Source organism: Episyrphus balteatus, chromosome 4 (assembly GCF_945859705.1).
Source record: "Episyrphus balteatus chromosome 4, idEpiBalt1.1, whole genome shotgun sequence".
Lineage (NCBI taxonomy): Eukaryota > Metazoa > Arthropoda > Insecta > Diptera > Syrphidae > Episyrphus > Episyrphus balteatus.
In genome coordinates, this window is record NC_079137.1 from 60,671,267 (window position 1) to 60,694,188 (window position 22,922).

At 29.3% G+C, this 22,922-nt stretch overlaps 1 protein-coding gene across 1 annotated transcript; it reads left to right on the top strand.

Annotated features, from left to right (window-relative positions):
* The first annotated feature begins 1,811 nt into the window (after window positions 1-1,811).
* Window positions 1,812-2,696, top strand: LOC129918311 (3-oxoacyl-[acyl-carrier-protein] reductase FabG-like). The gene has a single exon (XM_055998781.1). It carries the CDS (start codon window positions 1,882-1,884, stop codon window positions 2,647-2,649), a length of 768 nt encoding a protein of 255 aa, XP_055854756.1. The 5' UTR covers window positions 1,812-1,881; the 3' UTR covers window positions 2,650-2,696.
* The last annotated feature ends 20,226 nt before the right edge of the window (window positions 2,697-22,922 follow it).

Genomic DNA, 22,922 nt, shown 5'->3' on the forward strand with positions numbered 1-22,922 from the left:
TTCAGAATCACGACTCTCTTACTGATAATAAAAACCGGTTAATTATAAAAAAATAGACATAGTTGTATTAAAGTTTTTTCTTTTTGACATTTGGTGCAATATAACGGGAATAAATCGATATGAAGTCGATAAACCATATATGGGTTAGTATGCGGTAGAGGGTTAAAAAGCTACAAATTTGGAGGTCAACTAAACTCATTAATTTCAATCATTTCAGATTTTGTCCGCTAACTTCAGACTTATTTTAGCGGAAAATTCAATAATTCAAAAACTATGCGAGCTACAAATTTTTGGTTTGCGCAACAAATTAGCATTTAATTAGCTACAATTAATGAGATAAATTTTTTTTGATTCCGCCACAAAGTGTCCGTCAAAGTAAGGGACGTTTAAAAATCTATGTAAGTTGAGCTGAATATAAACAAAAACAATATTTGCGTATTGACAACGTGTGTCACGATAAGTCAACTGATGAGTCCAAGTGAGCTCCACCGGGACGAATTAGTCCAAATTTTTTGTTTGGACTAAAGGCCATAAAAAGTTATTTTAAGACAATTTCTTTCAAACCCTCGAAGTTTGTGAAAATAAATGATAATCAAAAACTTCAAAATTTCATTTATTCAAAATGAAACCTAGTAATACACTTATATGTTATATCGCCATATTGTTATCAGTTATCACCAAATTATTGCTATCAATTCCTTCAGATTTGTTCAAGTATCTCAATCTGCGGTAACTAATTAAAAAAAAAAAATACAATACTGATATACAAATAATCAAAATAGACTTAAGTATGCATATTGCATAGCATATACCTTACTTCTCTCTTCTTAAACAAACAAGATTACGTAGGTAGGTACCAGGGATGGAAAATGAAATTTTTTACCTGTACTGAAAATTTAATTTGTATTGTAGGTACTAAAATGTATACAATTGTATTGAGGGAAATTAAAAAAAATTTAATCAAAATGTTTTATTTGCAAAAACTCTTAAATTTTGCATATACATTTCATAATTTTCTTCGTAAAAGAGTAATTTTTATTTAACTTCGGCATAAATAAATATGAAAAAAAGTACATATTCACAAAAGACTACAAGTATTGAAAAAATTGAAAAATAATTCAAAATCGTGGGGACTCAAAAATAAAAGTAAATATTCGGTAATTACCACAACTCTATTAAAAGATATAGTGTTAACACTTTTTCAACATAAAGACGAGTTTTCTTAGAATTTCATGAAATTTAATCTACACTAACATGCCTTTCCCTTTGAAAATTGTTTTCATTTTTTTATTGATTTACTGAATTTATAACAGAATGAATTCAGTGTTTTGCATTTCGACTTTATAAGTCTCTAATTCAAACAGCATTTACAATATTTGCTGATGAGTGTCGAAAAAATAGGACAAATTGATCAATTTTATAATTATTTTCAAAAAACAAGTCACTCTCAAATAGTAACATTTATTTTGGCTCAAAAAATCTCAAACTAAATTAAAACTTAAACAAATGGATCTGTCGTGTTTTAATACTTTCGATTTCCTCTCTTTTTGAAATCTTAGATTGAGAAAAAGAATTTTTAAAACACAGATTAAAAAATTGTATCGAATTTAGACAAATTGTATTTTTGTACTCTAGCAAACCCATTTGTATCGAATTCGATACAATTGTATCGACTTTTCCATGCCTGGTAGGTACCTATATTTTTATTTCCACTCTGAGTGTACCATAAGTTAAAGTATCTTTATCAATAATGATAACAATTCTAGCTAGGTGCTGAACAGTTTTGTTAGCTTAATCAATAAATCCATTGTACTCAGTAAGCTTTCTGTGATCGTTTTTGCAACACGTACCTACAATAAGTTTCTTTCAGATCAATTCAAAATGAGTTTGAACGGAAAAGTAGCCATCATAACCGGAGCAAGTTCTGGAATCGGCGCTGAAACTTGTAAACACTTTGCCAAAGCTGGAGCTCATGTTGTAGCAGTTGGTAGAAATTTAGAAAACCTCAAACTTACAGCAGAAACATGTGCAAAAACTAATTCATCTGTTAAATGTTTATTAGTTCAAGCTGATATTACCAAAGACACACAAAAAATTGTCAACGAAACTCTAGCTGAATTTGGTAAAATCGATGTATTGGTTAATAATGCTGGAATTATGGCAAATGGATCAATTCTTGAAGCTGATCTTCAACAACTCGATTCAGTTTTAGATACAAATCTTCGTTCAGTTTTTCAATTAACTAAACTTGTTTTACCACATTTGATTAAGACGAAAGGAAATGTTGTCAATGTTTCAAGTGTTGCTGGTATGCGATCGTTTCCAAATATTTTAAGCTATTGCATATCAAAGGCAGCTTTGGATCAATTTACAAAATGTGTTGCTTTGGAAATGGCACCACATAATGTTCGAGTGAATTCTGTTAACCCGGCAATGATTGTTTCGGATATTTATAAACGAATTGGAGTCAATGATGAAGACTATGCGAAAATTTTAGAACGTTCAGCAACAACACATGCAATGGGAAGGGTTGGAGAAGTTCATGAAGTTGCTCCAGCTATTGTATTTTTAGCCAGTGATTCAGCGAGTTTTATAACCGGGGCACTATTTCCAATCGATGGTGGAAAGAGTTCCATGTGTCCAAGATAGTTTGGTGTAATTAAAAATTCTTAATAAAAAATGTTGAATGATATTAATTGTCCCTTGTTTTTTTTATCAATTTAAAGCAAACAATTCAGTTCGCTTTTTTTTACGTATTTATGTGTTATATCAACACAAAAACCGTTATATCCATTTTAATCATGAAACTTGAATTAAAACAAAAGAAAATACAGCAACTAAAAAAAAAAATATCAAGTCTGATGGCATGATATATTACGATACGAAAATTTATCCGCAAAGCCTGTGAGATTTTCATCTCGAAGTGGAAAGTTTTTCTTTCCTTTGCAACACATGTTTGATAGGAGAGGTATATAGGTAGCTACATTGCGCAATGGTCACATGGTAACAAAGTTTGAATCGGGGACGGATCAATAGGAACTTACAGGCAAGTAAGTTCAGCAACTGCTGAAAAGAGTGGAATACAAAATGGTGGTATTAACGTTCTTATGCACTTGTTTACGAATTTTGAAAAAACGGTGGGTACTGCAAAGTAGTGGATGGAATTTTCATTTGAGGCATTATATCTTCCAAACTACTTATCGTAATTTGTCAAATGGGATATCGTTGCAAGCACAACGTTGCATCTTGAAATTGATTATAGCGCCCTCTGCAGGATATTAACAATTTTAGGCGAAGATATTTTCTTGTTTTTCAACTTTTTAAAAGAGTGATTTTGGTTTTGTCAGGTTTAAGTTTTTGAGCTAAGGTATGTTTTTTATTTTCTTCAGAAAGAAATTTCTTTTGATCCAAGTGCACCAAAAAAAAAAAACAATATCAATTTAACATTTTTTAAATATCAAATTAACATTTTTTAAATATCAGCCAAAAATGCTCTATAAAATGTGTTTTATGATATTTAAAATGTTAAAACAACATTTTCATTATCAGGATGATATTTAAATGTCACATTTTGGAAATTTTTTTTTAATTTTATTATCATTTTTTCATATCAATTTCTCATTCCAAATTATTGAAAAATATTAAATAAAAAATTCTTAATGTGTACTAATTTAAACGCGCTTTGTATTTTTTCGAAGTAAAATGTATGATTTACTGAGAAAATTTGATCGGCACTAAGATTTTACTTCACATAGTTTGGGAGAAAATAACAAAACAATTATATCACCTAATAGAAAAAATAATATCACCATTATTTTGTAAAGAATATTCCCTTTCAGTAATGTTTTGAAAAAAGAAAGAAAATTCTTAAAATAATAAAAATAATAAAAATGAAAATTAAAGAAAGGTTTCATTATAATAAACTAAAACGTAAAATCTAGTCCACATTGATATTTTAATTGTCAAAATGAAATTTTCGCTATCCACTTAATCTTTAAAAAATTTCAAAATGATATTTTAATTGTCAAAGTGAAATTTTCACTATCCCACCTGAAATTAAAAAATGTCAAAATGATCACACTGGTCTGCAAGGAAATCCTCCTTTAAATAAAACTATACTTTTCTAAAGGATTTTTGTATGCTGATTCCGAATCCGAAGTCAGAATTGATCTAGCACGTCTTTGATATTCCAGTTAGAAAATCTCAAAAACCCATTTTTTTGCTGTTTTCGAAGAAATATTTTGGCATAATGTAATATTTTTCAATTAAAATTGTTACGGTTTATGAAAGAACTTATTTTTTTTTTTCTTTCAAATTCAGTTTCAATCTTCTCAATATCTCTTTTCTTCTCCGAGATATCTTAATTTAAGTAAGTTTAGTAGGTTTGGCATATCTTATCATAAAAAAAACTGATCTCTAAAAATTAATATATCTTTCTCCCTAGAACAAAAATATACTTTTCTAATGGACTTTAGTGTGCTGATTTTGAATCCGAACTCAAAATTTTTTCGGTCACCTCTGGTTTGTGAGATAAAGTAGTTTTTATTGAGATTTTCTAAGAAAAAACTTGATTTTGTGATACTTTTTGTTTAATGTATTTTATTATAGTTTTCTTTACATATTTGACTTTTTAAATATAATAGGCGTTGATATTTTACATTTTCCTTAATTAAGGTGTTTTTGTTCGTGTTGGATTTACCAAAAAGTAAAGGATTTCGATATTTCTGCTTTTTTTATAAATCAGTATTTTAAAATATGAGTAAACATTAATGTAAAAGGACATATTTGGTGTCAATCGATAGCCCATATTACGAGGAATAAGTCCTCCAAATTTGAGCTCAATGCTACAAATAGTTTTAATTTTGCACGAGTTCAAATAAATCTAAAAGGTTGTTTTTTTAGAAACTGCCCACATTTTTCAAAAATCATTTTTACAAAAATGGTACCTGATTTAATTTTTCTGAAACAAGATTTAGATTCAGGAAAGTCTAATCTTTCATAATATCAAAAAATTATTTGAAGGAGAAAAAAAAGTTAAATTTTGCAGACCAGTGTTTTAAAGAGTTGTTTCAGGTTTAAGTTTTTGAGCTAAGGTATGTTTTTTATATTCTTCAGAAAGAAATTTCTTTTGATCCAAGTGCTAACGCAGAGGTTTCTTCTCGAATTTGAGTGAGTTGACTTTACAAAGTGTAAAATGTACTAAAATGTTTCCAGATTCCTTTTTGAACAAATCCATCCATGATCAACTTACAAAAAAATGTGCACTCCAACTATACGAAAGACATCTCCTCATCAAGTTTATCCCATATACGAAGTCCGAAGCGTAGCATCGTCGAACCAAACTTCCAGTTCCCAGTGTCAGCGCAATTTAACAATTCGCATCCTATACCTATAAATTAATAAATAAATAAAAAAGAGTAGCTTTCGCATTTCACTATAGCTTGCTTTTCCTCTGAGATGCATTAATGCGTTGCGAATGATTTTTTTTTTATCTTCAGTTGTGTATAGTTGTGTGTAATAATTTCACTTAGCTCTATGGCAGACACATTGATATAACTTTAATGCGGAAAACTCGATTTATAATAGACATTCTTTCAAGATTAGGAGACATGTTTTGACCGATACAGAAAGATTAACTGATGCTGAAAATCTATACTAAGTTAGTAAAAAAAACCTGATATAGAATAATTATTGTTGTAGATAGATTGATAAATAGATAGTCGGATATAGTAGACCATTTAAGTCTATGCATTCCACAAGTCACACACACACATAATATTTCCTATATTCTGTTGAACTATAAGTGAGAAATTGCACTGACATAACTATAACGATAACTTTAATTGTATCAAAAAAGTTAGCTAGGAAGATAGGGGAATTTCCTCAGGTGGTTTTTGTATTTGATAAACATTTGGCCAATCTAGCGAAATTTTAAATCCCATATACGGAGAAAAAGGCCAACTAAAACTAAGCGGATTTCTGCATGGTTTTTGCCAAGATGATTTCCGTCTTAAAATGAGCGGGAATCCACTTAATGAAAGATGAAAATATTCTTATTATCATAGAAATTAGAAAATTCGCATCTTAAATTAAGTGAATTTCCATGCATCTTCATAAAAAAAAATCATGCAGTAATCCGCTTAATTTAAGGCTATAGGTTCGTACACTTTTATTGTTGGTTCCCGAGTAAAAATTCCGCCAAACCACCGCCGGATGACAGCCGCTAGGCAGCCTTGACTAGATTATCATACTTATTCAAATGTTTTATTCGTATTCGAAGATATTTAGCGTGCGGCTGTGCTGCGGCGGTGATGCGGCGAAATTTTCTGGCTAAAGGCGACTGTGTTGCAGTTGTGGAGCGGCACCAAGAAATGTTTTTTTTTATTGGGTTTTCAGTACAATTTCTATGACCTTTACTTTAGACTCAATCAATAAATAACACTAAAAAAAGAAAGTTATCATACTAGCAGGGTTTTCAGATATTATAAAGCAGTGCTGAAAATAATTGTTTAAGTTTTAAGGGCCTAATTTTTAAGTGCGACATAATTCTGGAGACAGTAACAGTGTAAATCCTGAGTTTTTTTCTGAACGTTCCATTCCATTTCGTTCCAAGCTCTTCTGAGTAGAAAACTTCTTTTTTCCTCGGTTTAATTGACCCAGTAATAATCTCGGATTTTACTTAAAGTTAACTTATCAAATTTGCTGAGTTTACTTACCCTAGGATTAAATGACTGAAACTTCATTGAAATAAACAGAGACACTTTAAAACTCATATGTGCCTATGATTATGAAAGTGGCCGACAAGAAATCCGGGCTCGGAAAAGACGCTCCGACCTCAAAACGCGAAAAACGCGGTTGCACTCACACTTGCAACTTTTTGTGAATGAACACAAAGTCGAAGGAGAAATCGTGGTGAAAATACCAATACATATGCAATCGGCTCCGCGGTGATTATAATTTCCATACTAATTTGAGCCGCCGTGGGACCCGTTTCGTAGTCGAGGTCGGACTCACGTCGGAGCCGATTCGGACCAAGGTCGGACTCGTTTGCTTAAAGTTTTTGCATTTTTTAAAGAAAAACTTACATAATAATTTTCTTATAACGTTTTAGTTGTATTTCTTTTTTGAAATCACTTATTATACTATATAGTTTATTTACTGCAATTTCGCTTTCATGTAAACTTTACCCGTTAAATAATAATTATTTTTAGGCTAGATTTGATCGTTTTTTTTTAGGAGTGACTTAGTACACTTTCATAACTAAGGGCACATATGTGGAAGTCAAATTTTTACAAATTCTCCACGAAGTGTTCGATAAGAAAAGGCAATGATCTTCATCGATATGAATTTTTTTTTTTGATAACTTCAAAATTGGTAAATATTCCACTGGAAAACTATCACTAAATTAACTCTATATTAATATCTTTCGCAAAAACTTCTGATAACGAGTTAACTTGGAGTTATGCACTGAAAAACTGACCCTAAAGAGAATGTTTATTTAACTATGAAGTCATTATTTTGTGGTTAATAATTTTATATTTGAAGACTTTACTCCCTAAAGGGCACATAATTCATTTAAATGAGACGTTTACAACCCAATAACCAAGGAATAAGCAAGACGCTTCCAGCGATACCTCATTTTTCAAATAACGATACTTATTTAAGGAGTTATGATGGAACATATCAGCATAAATACAAACATACATGATTTTCTTGAATTTAAATCAGCAACTTCAACCTCAAATATCTCGACTTTCCCATGAACGATCTTAAAACTATTTCACACATTTTTCATTTAATGCCGAACTCGTCCCTATATACACTCGGGGCCGAAAGTGAGCAATACCCTTTAAACTCAAATCTATTTGTGAAATTCACATTTATTTTTCCACAGCAAAAATTTTCCGAGGAAAACCCGTTAACAGTTAACTTTGTATTCATCTTATAAAGTAAATTTTGCACATAACAAAGTTGTAAAACTATATTTTAGCTCTAGTTTTTGCCTTAAAGCTTCACAAACTGCGTCATTGTTGATATAGAAAATTGTATCCGATGAAGGAATGAAAGAAAACAACAAAACAAAAAAAAAAATATAAGAAAAAAACAATATTCAGGTTGGGAGTAATCGCCCACAGCACATGTGTTCAGCAGCGTAACAAGCAAATATATCTATATATTTGTATATGTACCTATGTAGATCTAGAATAAGTACAAGGCAACTCTCTACCATAGCTAAGCTACCTATTTCAACGTTCCGACAATCTTTAAGAATTCTATGAAGAAATTACTACTGGAGCGAATAAACCAGTTCGATGAATTTGTGTTTTTATTTCTAGATAGGGTATTAAACCCTTAGATTGGTAAGTCTTACAAAAAAAAAATTATAATCCTGATCTGAATGAGTTCTACCGGGGAATCGGTTTAATGAAAAGAGCTGCAAAAGTTTTGGGAACGTTTTTTCGTTTTAAAGAACTCTTCTCGCAAAAATTCAAGACTTACGTTGTTTCTAAAGAGTCAAAGTCATCACTTTCGACAAATTTGTATTCCATTCGAAGTTCTAAAAATTCTTTTGTAAAAAGCTTGTAGTGCTAAAAATTGACTTATTTTTTTTTAATGGGGGAGGTTGCCAACAATGTGTTAATATACCCTATTTATTTGAATTGAAGAAAAGAACAAGTGAATGAGAACAAAAAAAAAAAAAAATAAATCCAATGGATCGGGATACTGGTTATGTAAGATAGATGCACCTGTACTACTTGTAAACACAACATCATAATATCGCATTGAATTAATTCAATAATATAATCGTAATGATAATGGCTTGGAATTGCTTTTCATGCTCTAGAAAAAGATTTAATGTTGGTTCTAATGTGAAGTTTGTAGCTATTTATTTCAATTGGAATTTTATATATATTTTATTTTTTATCTATAAGTAATTTGTGTGAAATTTATTATTATTAATTTATTTTATTCGATGTAAAAGAAGAAAGAATGTTAGGATATTTTTTGGCCTTGAGAGGTTTGTAAGGTCGAATGGAGAGCCGGGGGTGTTGAAAAAAAAGAATAGTAGACATTTCACAAATAATACTTTCATTAAAAGTTATGTTAACTGTAAAATGCGTTTGGATTTTTGTCCAATTTCAGACGAAAAAACAGTTATTCACTAAATCTTATAATATCGGAAATTATTCTGGTCTAATCTTGACTTAAGGGGTTTTGGCTTTTGGACATAGAAAAGCATAACTAAGTTGAATGATCTGTTAAATGTCAAAGTTTAAAAATGATAAAATATTATTTGATTTAGTTTTGAGGACAAATTGCACAAATTGCATCAGTATGTACATCACTTAAACTAAAGTACTTCTGGATAAGTAGCTTTTTTGGCGAAATCAATTTATAAATCAATTTGATATTTGAAAAAAATATTGTATAAAAAGCACATTTTTTTAACAGAAAATTTCAAAAATCTGTAATTTTTAACTTTTGGTGAAAACTAAAAAAAAAAAAAAACTAATTTCACAAGACATTTGATGAGCACTTTTCGAAATCCATTTTTTATGATGAAACAAAAATCTGTACCAATTTAAAGCCTGATGCAAATTATGTCTTTTGTATCTGAGGGCTCAGTCGGAATCAAGTGGCACGCACTTAATAAGCATGAAATGTCCCAACAATGAGTTTGAGTCAACCCACATCACCTATATGTAGTTATGTGATTTTTCCCACAATAAGACTCTGCAACCGTTTTTCAGAGTGTAGCATGTAGTAGGTACAAGTAGAAATTCCTCATTGGTACATTTTCAGCGCTTTTCTTTTTACATTTTAAGCTAAAGTTACAGTTATACAATTGAATGATATATTATGATGTATATTTCCTTTTGAAAAATAACTCATTCATCAGTTGTGTTATGTTAACACCAAAGATGTGTATTGTGGAAGGCATTTATTATCATTAATTCATCTCTATCATTGATTTTTAAAATCCACATTCCACAGTTTATCTGGTTTTTGGTTGTGTTTTTGACTATTTGTACTTCTAAGCAAATACACAAACCTTAAATAAACTTCATAGAAAACATAGAATAAAATCGAAAAACTGTACTTTCAATAAAAGAAACAAATGAATACATTTTGTAAACATCGAAATGAATTAATTTTGTGATGAGAATTGCCAACAGTAATTTTTAAGTTGCATTCAAATTTAAAAAGGAAATAAATGGTTATTTTTCTTTCATTTATATGTAAAATACATGTGTAAGTTTTTGTTTCATAATTTTGTAGTTTTTCGTAATTGAGTTAAATATTTAAACTTAACTGCCTATTAAAAGTAGTTTCATGAATTTTGGCTTAAAATTTCATAAGAAATAATGTTTTGAGCCTTTGCCATAGAGAGAGATTTTGTATGCTTTTTTTTACGATTTTTTACGATATGAAATGTCTCTTTCAACTTGATGAATACATTTTTAGGGATTTTCTAGTAAGACTCCAACTCCGAAAAGTATGAATAGGTATTTAAACACCGAGTTTAAAACGCTCAATCAATTCAATTTTCAATTTTGGTTTATTGAACTTGCTATTTATAATTGACTTAAAATAACTTATTTCTAAAATACATTGATAGATACCAAATTTTGTTGGCACAAAGGGGGCCTAACGTTAAACAATGACAAAGTTATAAAACATAAACAAATATAATACATTGATAAACTTAATTTAAAAAGTCTGCTGTCTAGGTTGTCCTCGGGGCGTTCAGACGTGTATTTAGAACAAACAAATTAGATAAGTACCAACTGCTTAATTTTTAAACTTAAAAAAAAAAATAAAATCATGGAGGCAAAATTCTGGCTACTAGTACTGATTACAGTATTAAACAATTAATCCAAATCACACATATGATTATGCAACTATTGGAAATCGAATGGGCTTAAGACCGTAAAATACCATTTTTTTTTTTTCAAAAACAAGTCCTGAAATTATCAAAAACTGAAAAATTTGGGATTTTTTTTTATAATTTTTTTAATACCTACATTTTTGACAACGTGTTGCTTTCGATACTCGTGTCTGAAAACTTATCACGTGTTAATTTTATGCTAATTTGAAACGGAGTTTTATTTTTTTTTTGTAATTTGAACCAAATATTACCAAAATCTAAATTGGGCCAAAAATGTTGAAATTAAATGTTTAATGCAAATTTTTTCCGGGCATACATGCAAAATGTATGTGCAAAATAAATTTAAGTAAAAACTTGCTTATGAGGTGAGAGTTAGTTTTTTAAAATTTTTTTAAATAATAATTTTGTAAATTTTAACTTAAAAATTAAAAAAATATAGTTTTTCAAATAAATAAAAAAAAAAAACTTCTTTAACTAATTAATTAATTTGTAGCTTCAAAAAATCATGACTTGATTTCTTTTATTAAGATTGATTAAAAAAAAAGCAATCAATATCATTTGAGGCTTTTTTTCAATTGTTAATTTCTTAACAATTTTTTAATGATTTAAAAATAAAAGTAAAACTTTTTAAGCAAATTTTTTATTTAATTTTTTTTTTGATTTATTGTGATATTTTATAAACTTATGTTGACAGAATTTGTTGAAATTGAACTATACGTATGCAACATAATTGAATTTAAAAAGTCAGTAGTTAAGAAAAAAAAAATTGTGGAAAATCTGTCAACGCTAATATGTAAGTATACCCAAAGGTGCACAGACCGATGGACGGAATGACCACAAACATTTTTTTGGATTTCTCCATCTATCTCCATACACTTTTATAGTAGAGTAACTAAAGCAAATTATTAGGGAACCCGGCCGAACAGATTTTGACGATTTTTAATTAAAAATACTTTAAAGTCTATAGATTAAAAATTGCCGATGTTGCCGTATTGTTTTTTAAAATTAAAATTGATTTTTTTTTTGAAAAAAACCATTATTTTTTTGCTTAAATTTCATAAAACAAATGATAGCAAAACATTCTCTAGGTAATTTAAGGAAAAAAAAGTATAGAGGAGTAAGGGACAATCTACCATCGTTTAAGCGATAAATGCAATTTTCTCACAATCTGACTTCAAACACAAAAAAAATATTTTGAAAACAACGGCAACACCTACAATATTTAAAAATACATTTTTAAAAAGCCAGAACCTCATTCTTATCTCTTAAATTTAAATCCACTAAATTTAATGAAGAGTTTTTGAAAAAATGGTCCTCAAACTCAGAATTAAAAAAAAAATGTTAAAAAAAAATAATTTTAAATGACTTTTTTCCAAACTTTTTCTAATAAAATATGAATTTATTTTAAAAAAATTTTTGGCCATAAATATTATCAGTTGAATTCCGAAGAGGAAAAGGTAATATATATTACAGTTTAAAAAAAATTAAAAATTACTTCAATTTCAATGGGTTTTTTTGATAAAAACTGAATTTTTGCATTGAAATAATTGATTTTCTCAAAGACTTTGGTAAATAAGAACTTTAAATTTTTGCTATTTAGCTTTCAACAGTAAGGGTTATTAAATTAATAAAAAATAATTTTATATTTAAAAGTTGAACTTAAAAAAAAAAAATAAGTTAAATTTTTTTCCAAAACTTCTATTCAAAAAAGTTCTTCGAAAATGAAAAAACTTTTTAATTTTTTTCATAAACCGTAATACATATTGGCATTTCCTTTTATAATTTCAAATCATAATAAATGTGGCCAAAAAAAATTGAAAAAAAAAATGCATTTTATATTACGAAAAAGTTTTAAAAACCACATGTTAAGATTTTTTCAATAATTTTTTTTTTTTTTTTTCAAAAATCTGAGTTCAATTACCATTCTTTCAAAAGCCGTTCATTCAATTAACTTAATTTTAATTTTACATAATATGAATAAGCTTCTAGCTTTTAAAAAATGTATATTTGAATATTGTAGGTGTTGCCGTTGTGTTCAAATATTTTTTTTTGTGTTTGAAGTCAATTAATAAGAAAATTGCATCTATAGCTTGAACGATGAAAGATTGTCCCTCACTCCCATATATTTTTTTTCCTTGAATTTCCTAGACAATCTTTTGGCATCAATTAATTTATAAAATTTAAGAAAAATTTTTGAAACAAAATCAATAAAATTTAAAAAATCAAAACGGCAACACCGGCAATTTTTAATCTATAGACTTTAAAGTATTTTTAATTACCGACGTTTGAAAAAAAAAGAACATCAAAATCTAAGCTGTTCGGCCGGGTTCCCTAATATTGCCAATTTTTGAGCTTTAGTTACTCCACAATTATTAAAACTTTCAAATTATGACCAAAAATTACTAGATTTCTTCTAATTTTCTGAATTTTTGAAAACCAACATGACCTGGTTATCGGCCAAAAGGAGAACAACATGACATGATTTTTTTAACATCACGCTTCCAAAAAAAAATATGAATTAGGTAGGTATTTGAAGTATCTTCTCTTTTAAAGTCATTTAAAAAAAAAACTTAAACTATATTGGTCTCAATTCATAATTCAGATTCCCTAGTTACATAAATTAGGCACAATGCATTGTTGTCTATAAAGTTTCTAATTCCTTTTATATATGTCGACAGATATAACTATTCAAGACCAATTTATCATATTTCTTATATGACTTTTGCCAATCCCCAACACAACACACACATTATTCGATGGTATTATCTTATCCTTACAATCCATCAAAGATTAAAAACAATTTGTCAACTTTCCAACAAACTATCAAGAACATATCCGCACAAATATTATAATGCGTATGATGATGGCGAAGATGATGATGGTGTGAACTTTGAATACTAAAAATAAATCCATAGATACTCACACACTCGCAGCGGGACAGTAGATGAATATAAATGTGTTGGCTATACATTTCCTTGACATCTAAACAAATATACCCTCGATGAAGAAAATTATAATTTCCCAACAATAAAATGTGTTTGAGCCTAGAGGAAATTCCCTATATGTAGTCTCTGTTCAATGCAGAGACATGCCGATGCCGACTCTATGACCTTTTGACCTGAAACCCACATCAAATTGAATGAGCTATTTCCCATTGTGTATTTGTTTTCTTCTTGTATTGTTCATTGATTGTCGTTACACATCAAAAATGTGAATGTGTGTTTGGCTTGTTTTTACCCGAATCCCAGTTTTCGAATCCAATCCACTCCATTCACCCTTGAATAAATATAATATTCCCGCATATATTTGACTTTTATCCTCCAGCTTCTTATAAGCGAAGCATCCAAATGGACCGAAACCCAATCCCTTACATCGGCGTCGTCGGTCTTCTTCAACACCCATGGATTATGTATGAATTTGATTGATTGCTTTATTGCCAACAATCTCAGAAATATAGCTCCCGGTCTTTTGGGTTGCTTCTTCATTCCTACTTTTTGATTAAATTGTAACCAAGTGTCACCAAAATGACAAGAAACCTCGACGAACTTTAACGAAAATCTCGGATCAAATATCCAAGGTCGTGATTTTACCAAAATCCCCGCGTTATGTTCCGTAGAGTAGAGACCTACGCACGACAACGGTCGTTATTGGATTACGCGAACAAAATCAAGGGCGGTAATTATGTCAGATATAATAGAATTTCAATCAAAGTTACTGAAGGGAACGGAAAAAGAAGCATCCAGCAACCAATTTTCTATTAGTAACCTTCTTAGGGCTTTCGGGATATCAAGATCAACCAGCATAAAATGTATCTTTTTGCTACTTCGTTTCAGAGATTTGAGGGAACCTTTTTTCTTTTCGGTTAGGTACTGACTGTAGAGTAACGCCTTTTTTTGTATGCTTTTGCCGCATTTTTAATTGTTGCGCCCCAACAATTTTTTTTATCAGAAGACAGTTGAGTCTACTGGATGAAGATAAACTTCATAAAAAAAAAATTGATGAAAAAAAGCGGGAATATTGTTTGAAGTTAAAGTCGGTAGTAATATTGAGCGATGCAACACCGAAAGCGTGAGATAACAATTTATGTTTAATTTCTTTTTTTTTGTACATCCAACTTTTTTTGTACTCTTTGATGGCATTCAATTAAAACTATTAAATTACTCATCCATAATGAAGCGGTAGCTATGAGTTTCTAATAATAAATATATTTTTTTTTTTTTGGGCAAAGGCCGATGTGACGCGACACTTCAAAATGCGAGATGAGATGAATGTACAGTAGATACCTATTTTAGTTCATTAAAATGAATTTATCTCAGCTCAAGCGTTATAATTGTGTTAGAAATTCAATTACCTAAATTTTGTTTCAAAGCTTTGAACTTTGATGTGTTTTCGAAATGAAGGAGGTGTAAGCGTTATAGAACTTAATTAAACAATTTTTTTTTTGTAACTGGGTCTTGTTTTTTGAAGAGGAAAAGGATATTACACTTTGAAAAGAAAAGGATTGTAAATATTCAAGGTAATTTGTATTTAAGACGGAATAAAAAGGTTTTATATTATTTGTAGGTGGAAAAATGATACATCAAAATCGTTTAGCCATTGTTTTTTTTACATATTAATATTTTGTTAAAACAAAGGAGTTAATAGAAAATTAAGAATTTTGTATCAATTTTTTGTATACAAAATGTACCATGTCGAAGTATAATATTGTTTAATCTAAAGATTAAGACGTAAATTATGTATATCTGTAAGTTTTATAGAAAAAAAGGTATAATTTTTTGAAGGCAATCATACTGTACATACACTAGCCCAAAAAATTAAGGGAACACAAAAAAAAATCGTCATTTTTTTAGTGATTTTCGATAGGCTGTATCTCAGTAAAAAATGATCGCATCATGACAAAATAAAAAGCATGTGAAAGCTCTATTCTTCTAGTTTTAGGATTAAATGTTAAAATATTTTCTTTCTAACGGTAAAATAGCTAAACTGTTGGAAATGTTCAAAGCCCAACATTTTCCAATTTTTTTTCGTTTTTACTGTTCTCCTAAGAAAGTGGGAACATTTTTTCTGATAAAATGATTATTATTTTTAGAAAGGCTATTTATTCGGCTTTAAGATTCATTTTGTTTCAAACTTCTACGATTTTTTTTAGACTGCAATATCAGTCATCAAACCAAAAACCATACTTTTGACTTTGACTTTCAATATCTCAATAACGGATCACTGTACAAAACATTCAAGAACACATTTAAAAACTTCATTCAATTCTCTACAAAGAAATTAACTTAACTTTGTTAAACAAAATGTTTTCATATTTTTGAGATTAGTTTAGAAAAGCTATCAAAATAGGCATTTTTATGGTTTTTTAGAAAATTTACCGCTATTTTATTTGTATTGGCGATAAGATTAAACTGAGGCTTAATTATTGAAGCCTAATATACCTGTAATTAGTATGCAAAGTTTCAGACTTATTCATCAAGCAGTTTTTCTGTTGTGAGGGTTTGAACTTTTGAGATGAAATAAAACACCATATTTCTGCAGGTCTAAATGACTTACTTCTTGTAACTTTTTTATGAGCAAAATCAAATTCTTTTGAGTTTATTTGATAATTTTATTGAAAAATATCGTTTAAATTTAAGATAAGCCCAGGAAAAACAAAAAATTTTCAAAATTAGGAAAAGTATCCAAAAATGGTATAAAAAGCTTTTTTTTTTCAAAATTTAATTTTTTTTTTTACATTTCATTTTTCCTTTGTTTATCTTAAATTTGAACGATATTTTTCAATAAAATTATCAAATAAACTCAAAAGAATTTGATTTTGCTCATAAAAAAGTTACAAGAAGTAAGTCATTTAGACCTGCAGAAATATGGTGTTTTATTTCATCTCAAAAGTTCAAACCCTCACAACAGAAAAACTGCTTGATGAATAAGTCTGAAACTTTGCATACTAATTACAGGTATATTAGGCTTCAATAATTAAGCCTCAGTTTAATCCATAGAAATAAAATAGCGGTAAATTTTCTAAAAAACCATAAAAATGCCTATTTTGATAGCTTTTCTAAACTAATCTCAAAAATATGAAAACATTTTGTTTAACAAAGTTAAGTTAATTTCTTTGTAGAGAATTGAATGAAGTTTTTAAATGTGTTCTTGAATGTTTTGTACAGTGATCCGTTATTGAGATATTGAAAGTCCAAGTCAAAAGTATGGTTTTTGGTTTGATGACTGATATTGCAGTCTAAAAAAAAACGTAGAAGTTTGAAACAAAATGAATCTTAAAGCCGAACAAATAGCCTTTCTAAAAATAATAATCATTTTATCAGAAAAAATGTTCCCACTTTCTTAGGAGAACAGTAAAAACGAAAAAAAATTGGAAAATGTTGGGTTTTGAACATTTCCAACAGTTTAGCTATTTTACCGTTAGAAAGAAAATATTTTAACATTTAATCCTAAAACAAGAAGAATAGAGCTTTCACATGCTTTTTATTTTGTCATGATGCGATCATTTTTTACTGAGATACAGCCTATCGGAAATCACTAAAAAAATGACAATTTTTTTTTTGTTCCCTTAATTTTTTTGGGCTAGTGTATTACAAAAAAATATTTGTTCATGTTGATTCGTTATTTTTATTCAAATTCAAAGGTTAATGCTTATGGGATCGACTTGTTTAATGTGCGATTTAGTTTAAAGATGTGTTTTTATAAGGAGGATTTCCTATGTTTTTTTTTTATTTTGAAAATTTGTTTGCCTTTAAATATGAATGTATTAACTTTATTTAAAGCATATTTTTTTTTCAACTAAGCAATTTTGATTTTTTAATTGAAATCATTTAAGGTGAGAGTTCAAAGTGTTTTTTTCATGATAGCTGAAGAAGAAAAATTAACAAAAAAGTAAAAGTAAGTAGATACTACTTAATTTTCACAGCATTTTCTCTTGTAGGAAAATAAAAAGTTCCACCAAACTTCCACCATTTCGTTTTATTGTTTGCTTTCTGCATTGGTCAGTGGCTAAAAATACTTTGATTATTTTATTTATTTATTTATATGTACAATTTTGATATTTATTGAATGGTCAACAAAGGTGAACTGTTGTAATTGTTTAGTCAACTATTAATTTGTTTTATTTATTATTTTGTTTGCGTCCTAACTGCTGGTCACTGTGGTGTATGTGTAACTTTTTTTTATATTGAAATACCTTATTTATTAATTAGACTTTTAAGAACCTTTTCCATTTAAAAATACCAACAAGTAATTTTGATCGCCTTTTTGGGCGATGCTTAAAAATAAATAATTTTTTAAACCCGAACATGTCGAAATTTAAAACTGAGCTTACTGAGATTCCTTCACTGACATAGTGGCTGGTCATCAGCAACCGATATCTACGGGCACTTTTTGAATTTAAAATAAAAGGATGTATTTTTTCATTGCTGAATATATCTTAGTCAAAATGTTTATCTTTTTACTGTTTTCTCAGAAATGTAATTATGAAAAAAATTTAAATTTGGTACAAATTGATTCCTGTGGACCTCTATCTTTCTTATGTAATTCATCCATCTATCTATAACAATAAAGAAATAGCTGGAAATGGCAAAAAAAAAATGCACCGAAAAAAATAATTTTTCCCATTATTCTGTGATAAATCATTTTAGAAATCTCACCTTATAGTCCTATAAAGAGGAGATTGTGTGCAAACTTTAAAAAAAGTTCCTAAAAATGAAAAAAAAAACAATCAAAAACACCCCTAATAAATTATAAATAGTTGCTTCTCAAAAATTAATATTTCGATAATTATGACCTTATTTTTTTTTTAATACCTTTCCATCACTCGAATTTCATTTAATACACAAAAAACACCTAAAAACTAGCGGATTCCACATTAAATTAAACGGATTTTTGCTTGTTTTTTTTTGCCAAGATGACTTCCGTCTTAAATTAAGCGGACAAATCGTCTTAATTTATTGAATGCACAAATTAATAATAAATTCACTTAATTTAAGCGGAAAATCATCTTATTTTTATGTGGAAACATTTTAATTAGAAAAAAAAACAACAAAACTGATAGGATGTGTTTTTTCCTCTCAAAGTAGGCGATAGCTTTACCATCATTCTATCTCACTGTTACTGTTGGAAAAAAGTAAGAAAACCTGCATTTTCATTTTTTTAATGAAAATTCACATTAAAATGTTCACTTTAAAATTAGGAGAATTTAAGCGGATTACACTTATTTTAAGTGGAAATCGTATTGTATAAAGAGGGTGGGATTTAAGGTTCACATAATCTTATTTTAAGGTGCCCTTTTTTTCTCCGTGTAATTTCCCCTATATATTATACCACTTTTTCGAAGGGGTACCCCCTGCATATTTTTCAAAAAGCCGTTCATAACTCAGTATTGAGTTTATTACAATTGTTTCAACACTTCTGCTATTCCTCTTACAAATGTATTCAATAGATAAGAAAAAAATTGACTTTCTACGACTTTCCGTTTAGAATATATGTTTTTTAAACATGCCTTTTTACCCCTGTTTGAAGGATTTTATTAATTTCTTTAATAAAATAAGTTTTGTTCATCACAGAGTTTTAGAACCCAAACCCACAGAAAACTTTGGGACTGGAGATATAACCAAAATATTAGTATTATTCTTATTCTTTCTAATAAATGAAATCAAAAGTCTGGCAGCTAAAAATCGCTGCTTTGTATGGTTTCCGGAGGTTAAACACTCGGATTTTCCAAACACAAATAAAATTGTGAACTTTTCAACAATTATCGACTTCATCAAGCTATATAAATTTCTTTGTCACATTGTCAAATAAACACTATTCTATCTTATCGCCATCATACATTTAACACCAAAAAAAAAACCAATATTATCTGATTCGTGCGACTTAAAGTCCTTGATATACGAATTTATACTAATCCTAAGTGTCTATCCATACATATGCTACGCACATTTCAAATTCACGCACAATTCCGGATAAAAGAGAAAAAAAAAAACAACAATTTTTATTGTCAAAACGTGTTCTTTGCTTTCGTCATTTAGGACATCCTATAGGAATATACAAAAGCCTATACACATTACACATACATTCTATAATATCGCCTGAAATATATATAAAATAAATAAATAAGGAAGTCCGTTTTCATGTCCGTATAAATTGTTCCACGTAGTAGAGAATCTTCTACTTCGTCGCCATCAATATAACATGCGAAATATACGGACGCGACTCGACTCCTGTCGGCTTTTGTATTTTAGATGATAAAATTCCACTACGCATCTCCAGCAAGCAAGATAGTTTTGCAAGGCAATGGCACCCTTCCTAAGTTGAAGTTTAAGATTCCTTTGGTTTTTATTTTCAACAAAATAAAAAAAAAAAAAAATAGAAAAAATATCCTCAAGTCCTTTATTTCAGCCAGCCCTCAGAGTCTATTCAATGTGGATAAAATAGTGGTTGTTGGCCCAGACATAGCAACAAGTAAAAAGATGACTAAAAGGATAAAACTTTCTCCATTTTTACTTGTATTTTTTCTTTTTCTTTTTTTTTTTATTTGAAGACAGCCAAAAGTGTGAGCTACCACCTTTCTGATTGATGGTGGGTGTTATTCCTACATAGTTTTGTGTATAGCTGTGTTCCGGGAACAAAAGAACCAAGGACTTCTCTTTCACTGGTTGAGCTTTTTCTTCTTCCCTCTGCTCTAGTCTATATCAAATACGCGAGTCCTGCCACGACTGGGAATATGGCAAAAAGGAATGAGAGCAATCAGTTCATGGAGCGCTTACTTGCTGGCTTTTTTAAAGGCAATGAATGACTCAGTCAATTGGTGTGTTAGTCATAGTAATTTTGGTAATTGAGGGGTGGTTCGTATTCGAGTATATTTTTCTATCCGAATCAAAATTGCTATTCTGTCAGGTTTGGTTTCAGGTGAATTTTTGGGATAGGTTTTGGTACTTTTGCGGTGATGGTTTATTTTGGGGTTTGAGGGTAATATTTTGAGTCATCGATGATAGTTCAATAAGGTGATGGAAAAATTATTGCTATAGTTTTTCATTTTGAGGGTTGATGGAACTTTTAGGGGATGCAAAAGAGTGTTTTTTATTCTTCAGACAGAAAAATTGATTTGGGGAAGTTTGAAAAAACACAAATTATAACCTCGAAATGGTTTAATTCAAGTTCGTCGAGGTTTTTGAACTCTTTAAATTTAAATTGGAAAGTGAAGAAATACCTTTTCTCAACCCTTTGAACTTTTTAAAAGCTTTTTCATTTCATTGTCATTCCTCCAAATTCTTTCCATATTTTTACTGATCCAAGTGAGAGGTAATGGCACAAATCAGAACAAAAAAAAAGGGCAAAAAGTTTCCAACATAAATTGTTTGACGTAAACGTCTTGATAGTAGAAGTTAGCGACAAATTGGTTAAATTTATAAGTGCGAAATACAACTTCTCATACAAACACCAATATCCTTTTCTCTTTTCACTTTGCCCGTAATAATTCAGCAAAAAAGTTTTTGCTAAAATATTTTTACCCACACAATTTACTACTATCCTTTTGACTGAAAGGGAATTTTATGACAAAGCTATTTACCAAACGTCCTTCGTTTTTCGTCTTTTCTTCGTCCTTGGTTTGTTATTTTTGTTTGGCGAGAATTTTATTAAGCAAGCAGCAGACTTGAAATGAATGAAATGAAATAGTTTATTGTGCAACAGGGAAGTATTATTTGAAGAGAAAAAAAATTTATTTTAACATATAAAGGTGTAGCTATATAACTTAGGGAAAAAACAAATTGAACACAAGAGAATGAAGGTCCTTTTGGTTGAGGTGATGGATATGCGAGTGTTGTATGCCATTTGAATAATATTAGGTTTTATTACAGAGCCACAAAAGTGAATTAGTATGAAAGGATTTTATTAAAATGATGAGTTTATTTATGAGGAATGTGGATTGTGTTTTTTTTTTTTTGGAAGAATTTGGAGAAAAACTTTTTTATATTGATCTTTATTATGAGTAAAAACACCGGCACACAAAAAAATAAAATGCACGACTGGGGTCGCACGTACTTGCTCTTGTAGTTCAAAGTATCGTTATCTTAAATAGCTATTGGAAATTTAAGATTTTGTTTAGTGTCGAGAAAAAAAAATAAAAAAAAAAAATTGCAAGTTAAAAAAATTTAAATTAAAATTTTTTTTTCAAAAACTTAAAAAAAAATTTTTTCGAAAACTTTTTTAATTTTTGACACTTCAAAATTATGTCTGTAAATTTTGAATAAAATTAACTCATGTTTTGTTGAAATATATGAACTTAAAAAATATGTTAATTTTTGAAAAACGGCAACGCCATATTTCCGTTCTCCGCATTTTTTGAGAAAAACTAAAAACGCAGTTTTGTAAGAATCAATGGGAGTATTACCTACACCAAATTTAATCAAAATCGTTAGAGCCGTTTTCGAGAAATTTGCAATACCTCGAAAACGTTATATGGGAGGTATGCGTTTAAAAGGAGATATTAGAAAAATAAAAAAAACGCGTCAAGGGAATTACGTAAAAATCATGTGAACCAAGATTCAAGCAAATCCGTCTATCCGTTTAGGCCCTAGCTCGATGTACAGATGGACGCACAGACTTACAGACGCACATACGCACAGACGCACAGACCGACGGACGGCATGACGAAAACCACTTTTTTTATCTTTTCCATCATCGTAATGTCGGTTTTGATTAAAACCTCGAATTTTTTTTTTCTTCACGAAACCAATACTTGCCCTATAGATACGGTGACCATCCCGTATTTCTACAGCTTGTCCCGGGTTTTTATTTAAGAAACCCGGGACATATAAGTGTCCCGTATTTTGTAATTTGTCCCGTGATTGTCTCGTATTTGGACATTCTCTGATTTTTGTATTCAATATTTTAAATACTTTGTACGGAAAACAAGAAAACTGTGGCTGGAAATTAAAATTAAATACGCTGCTGAAGTAAAACGAAAATATTCGTTCAAAAAACTTTTGCCGCAAGAAAAATTACCTGGACAAATAAATGGGAG

Excerpts from the sequence above, each read along its gene's own strand:
- LOC129918311 (XM_055998781.1), top strand. The coding sequence starts at position 1,882 with ATGAGTTTGAACGGAAAAGTAGCCATCATAACCGGAGCAAGTTCTGGA.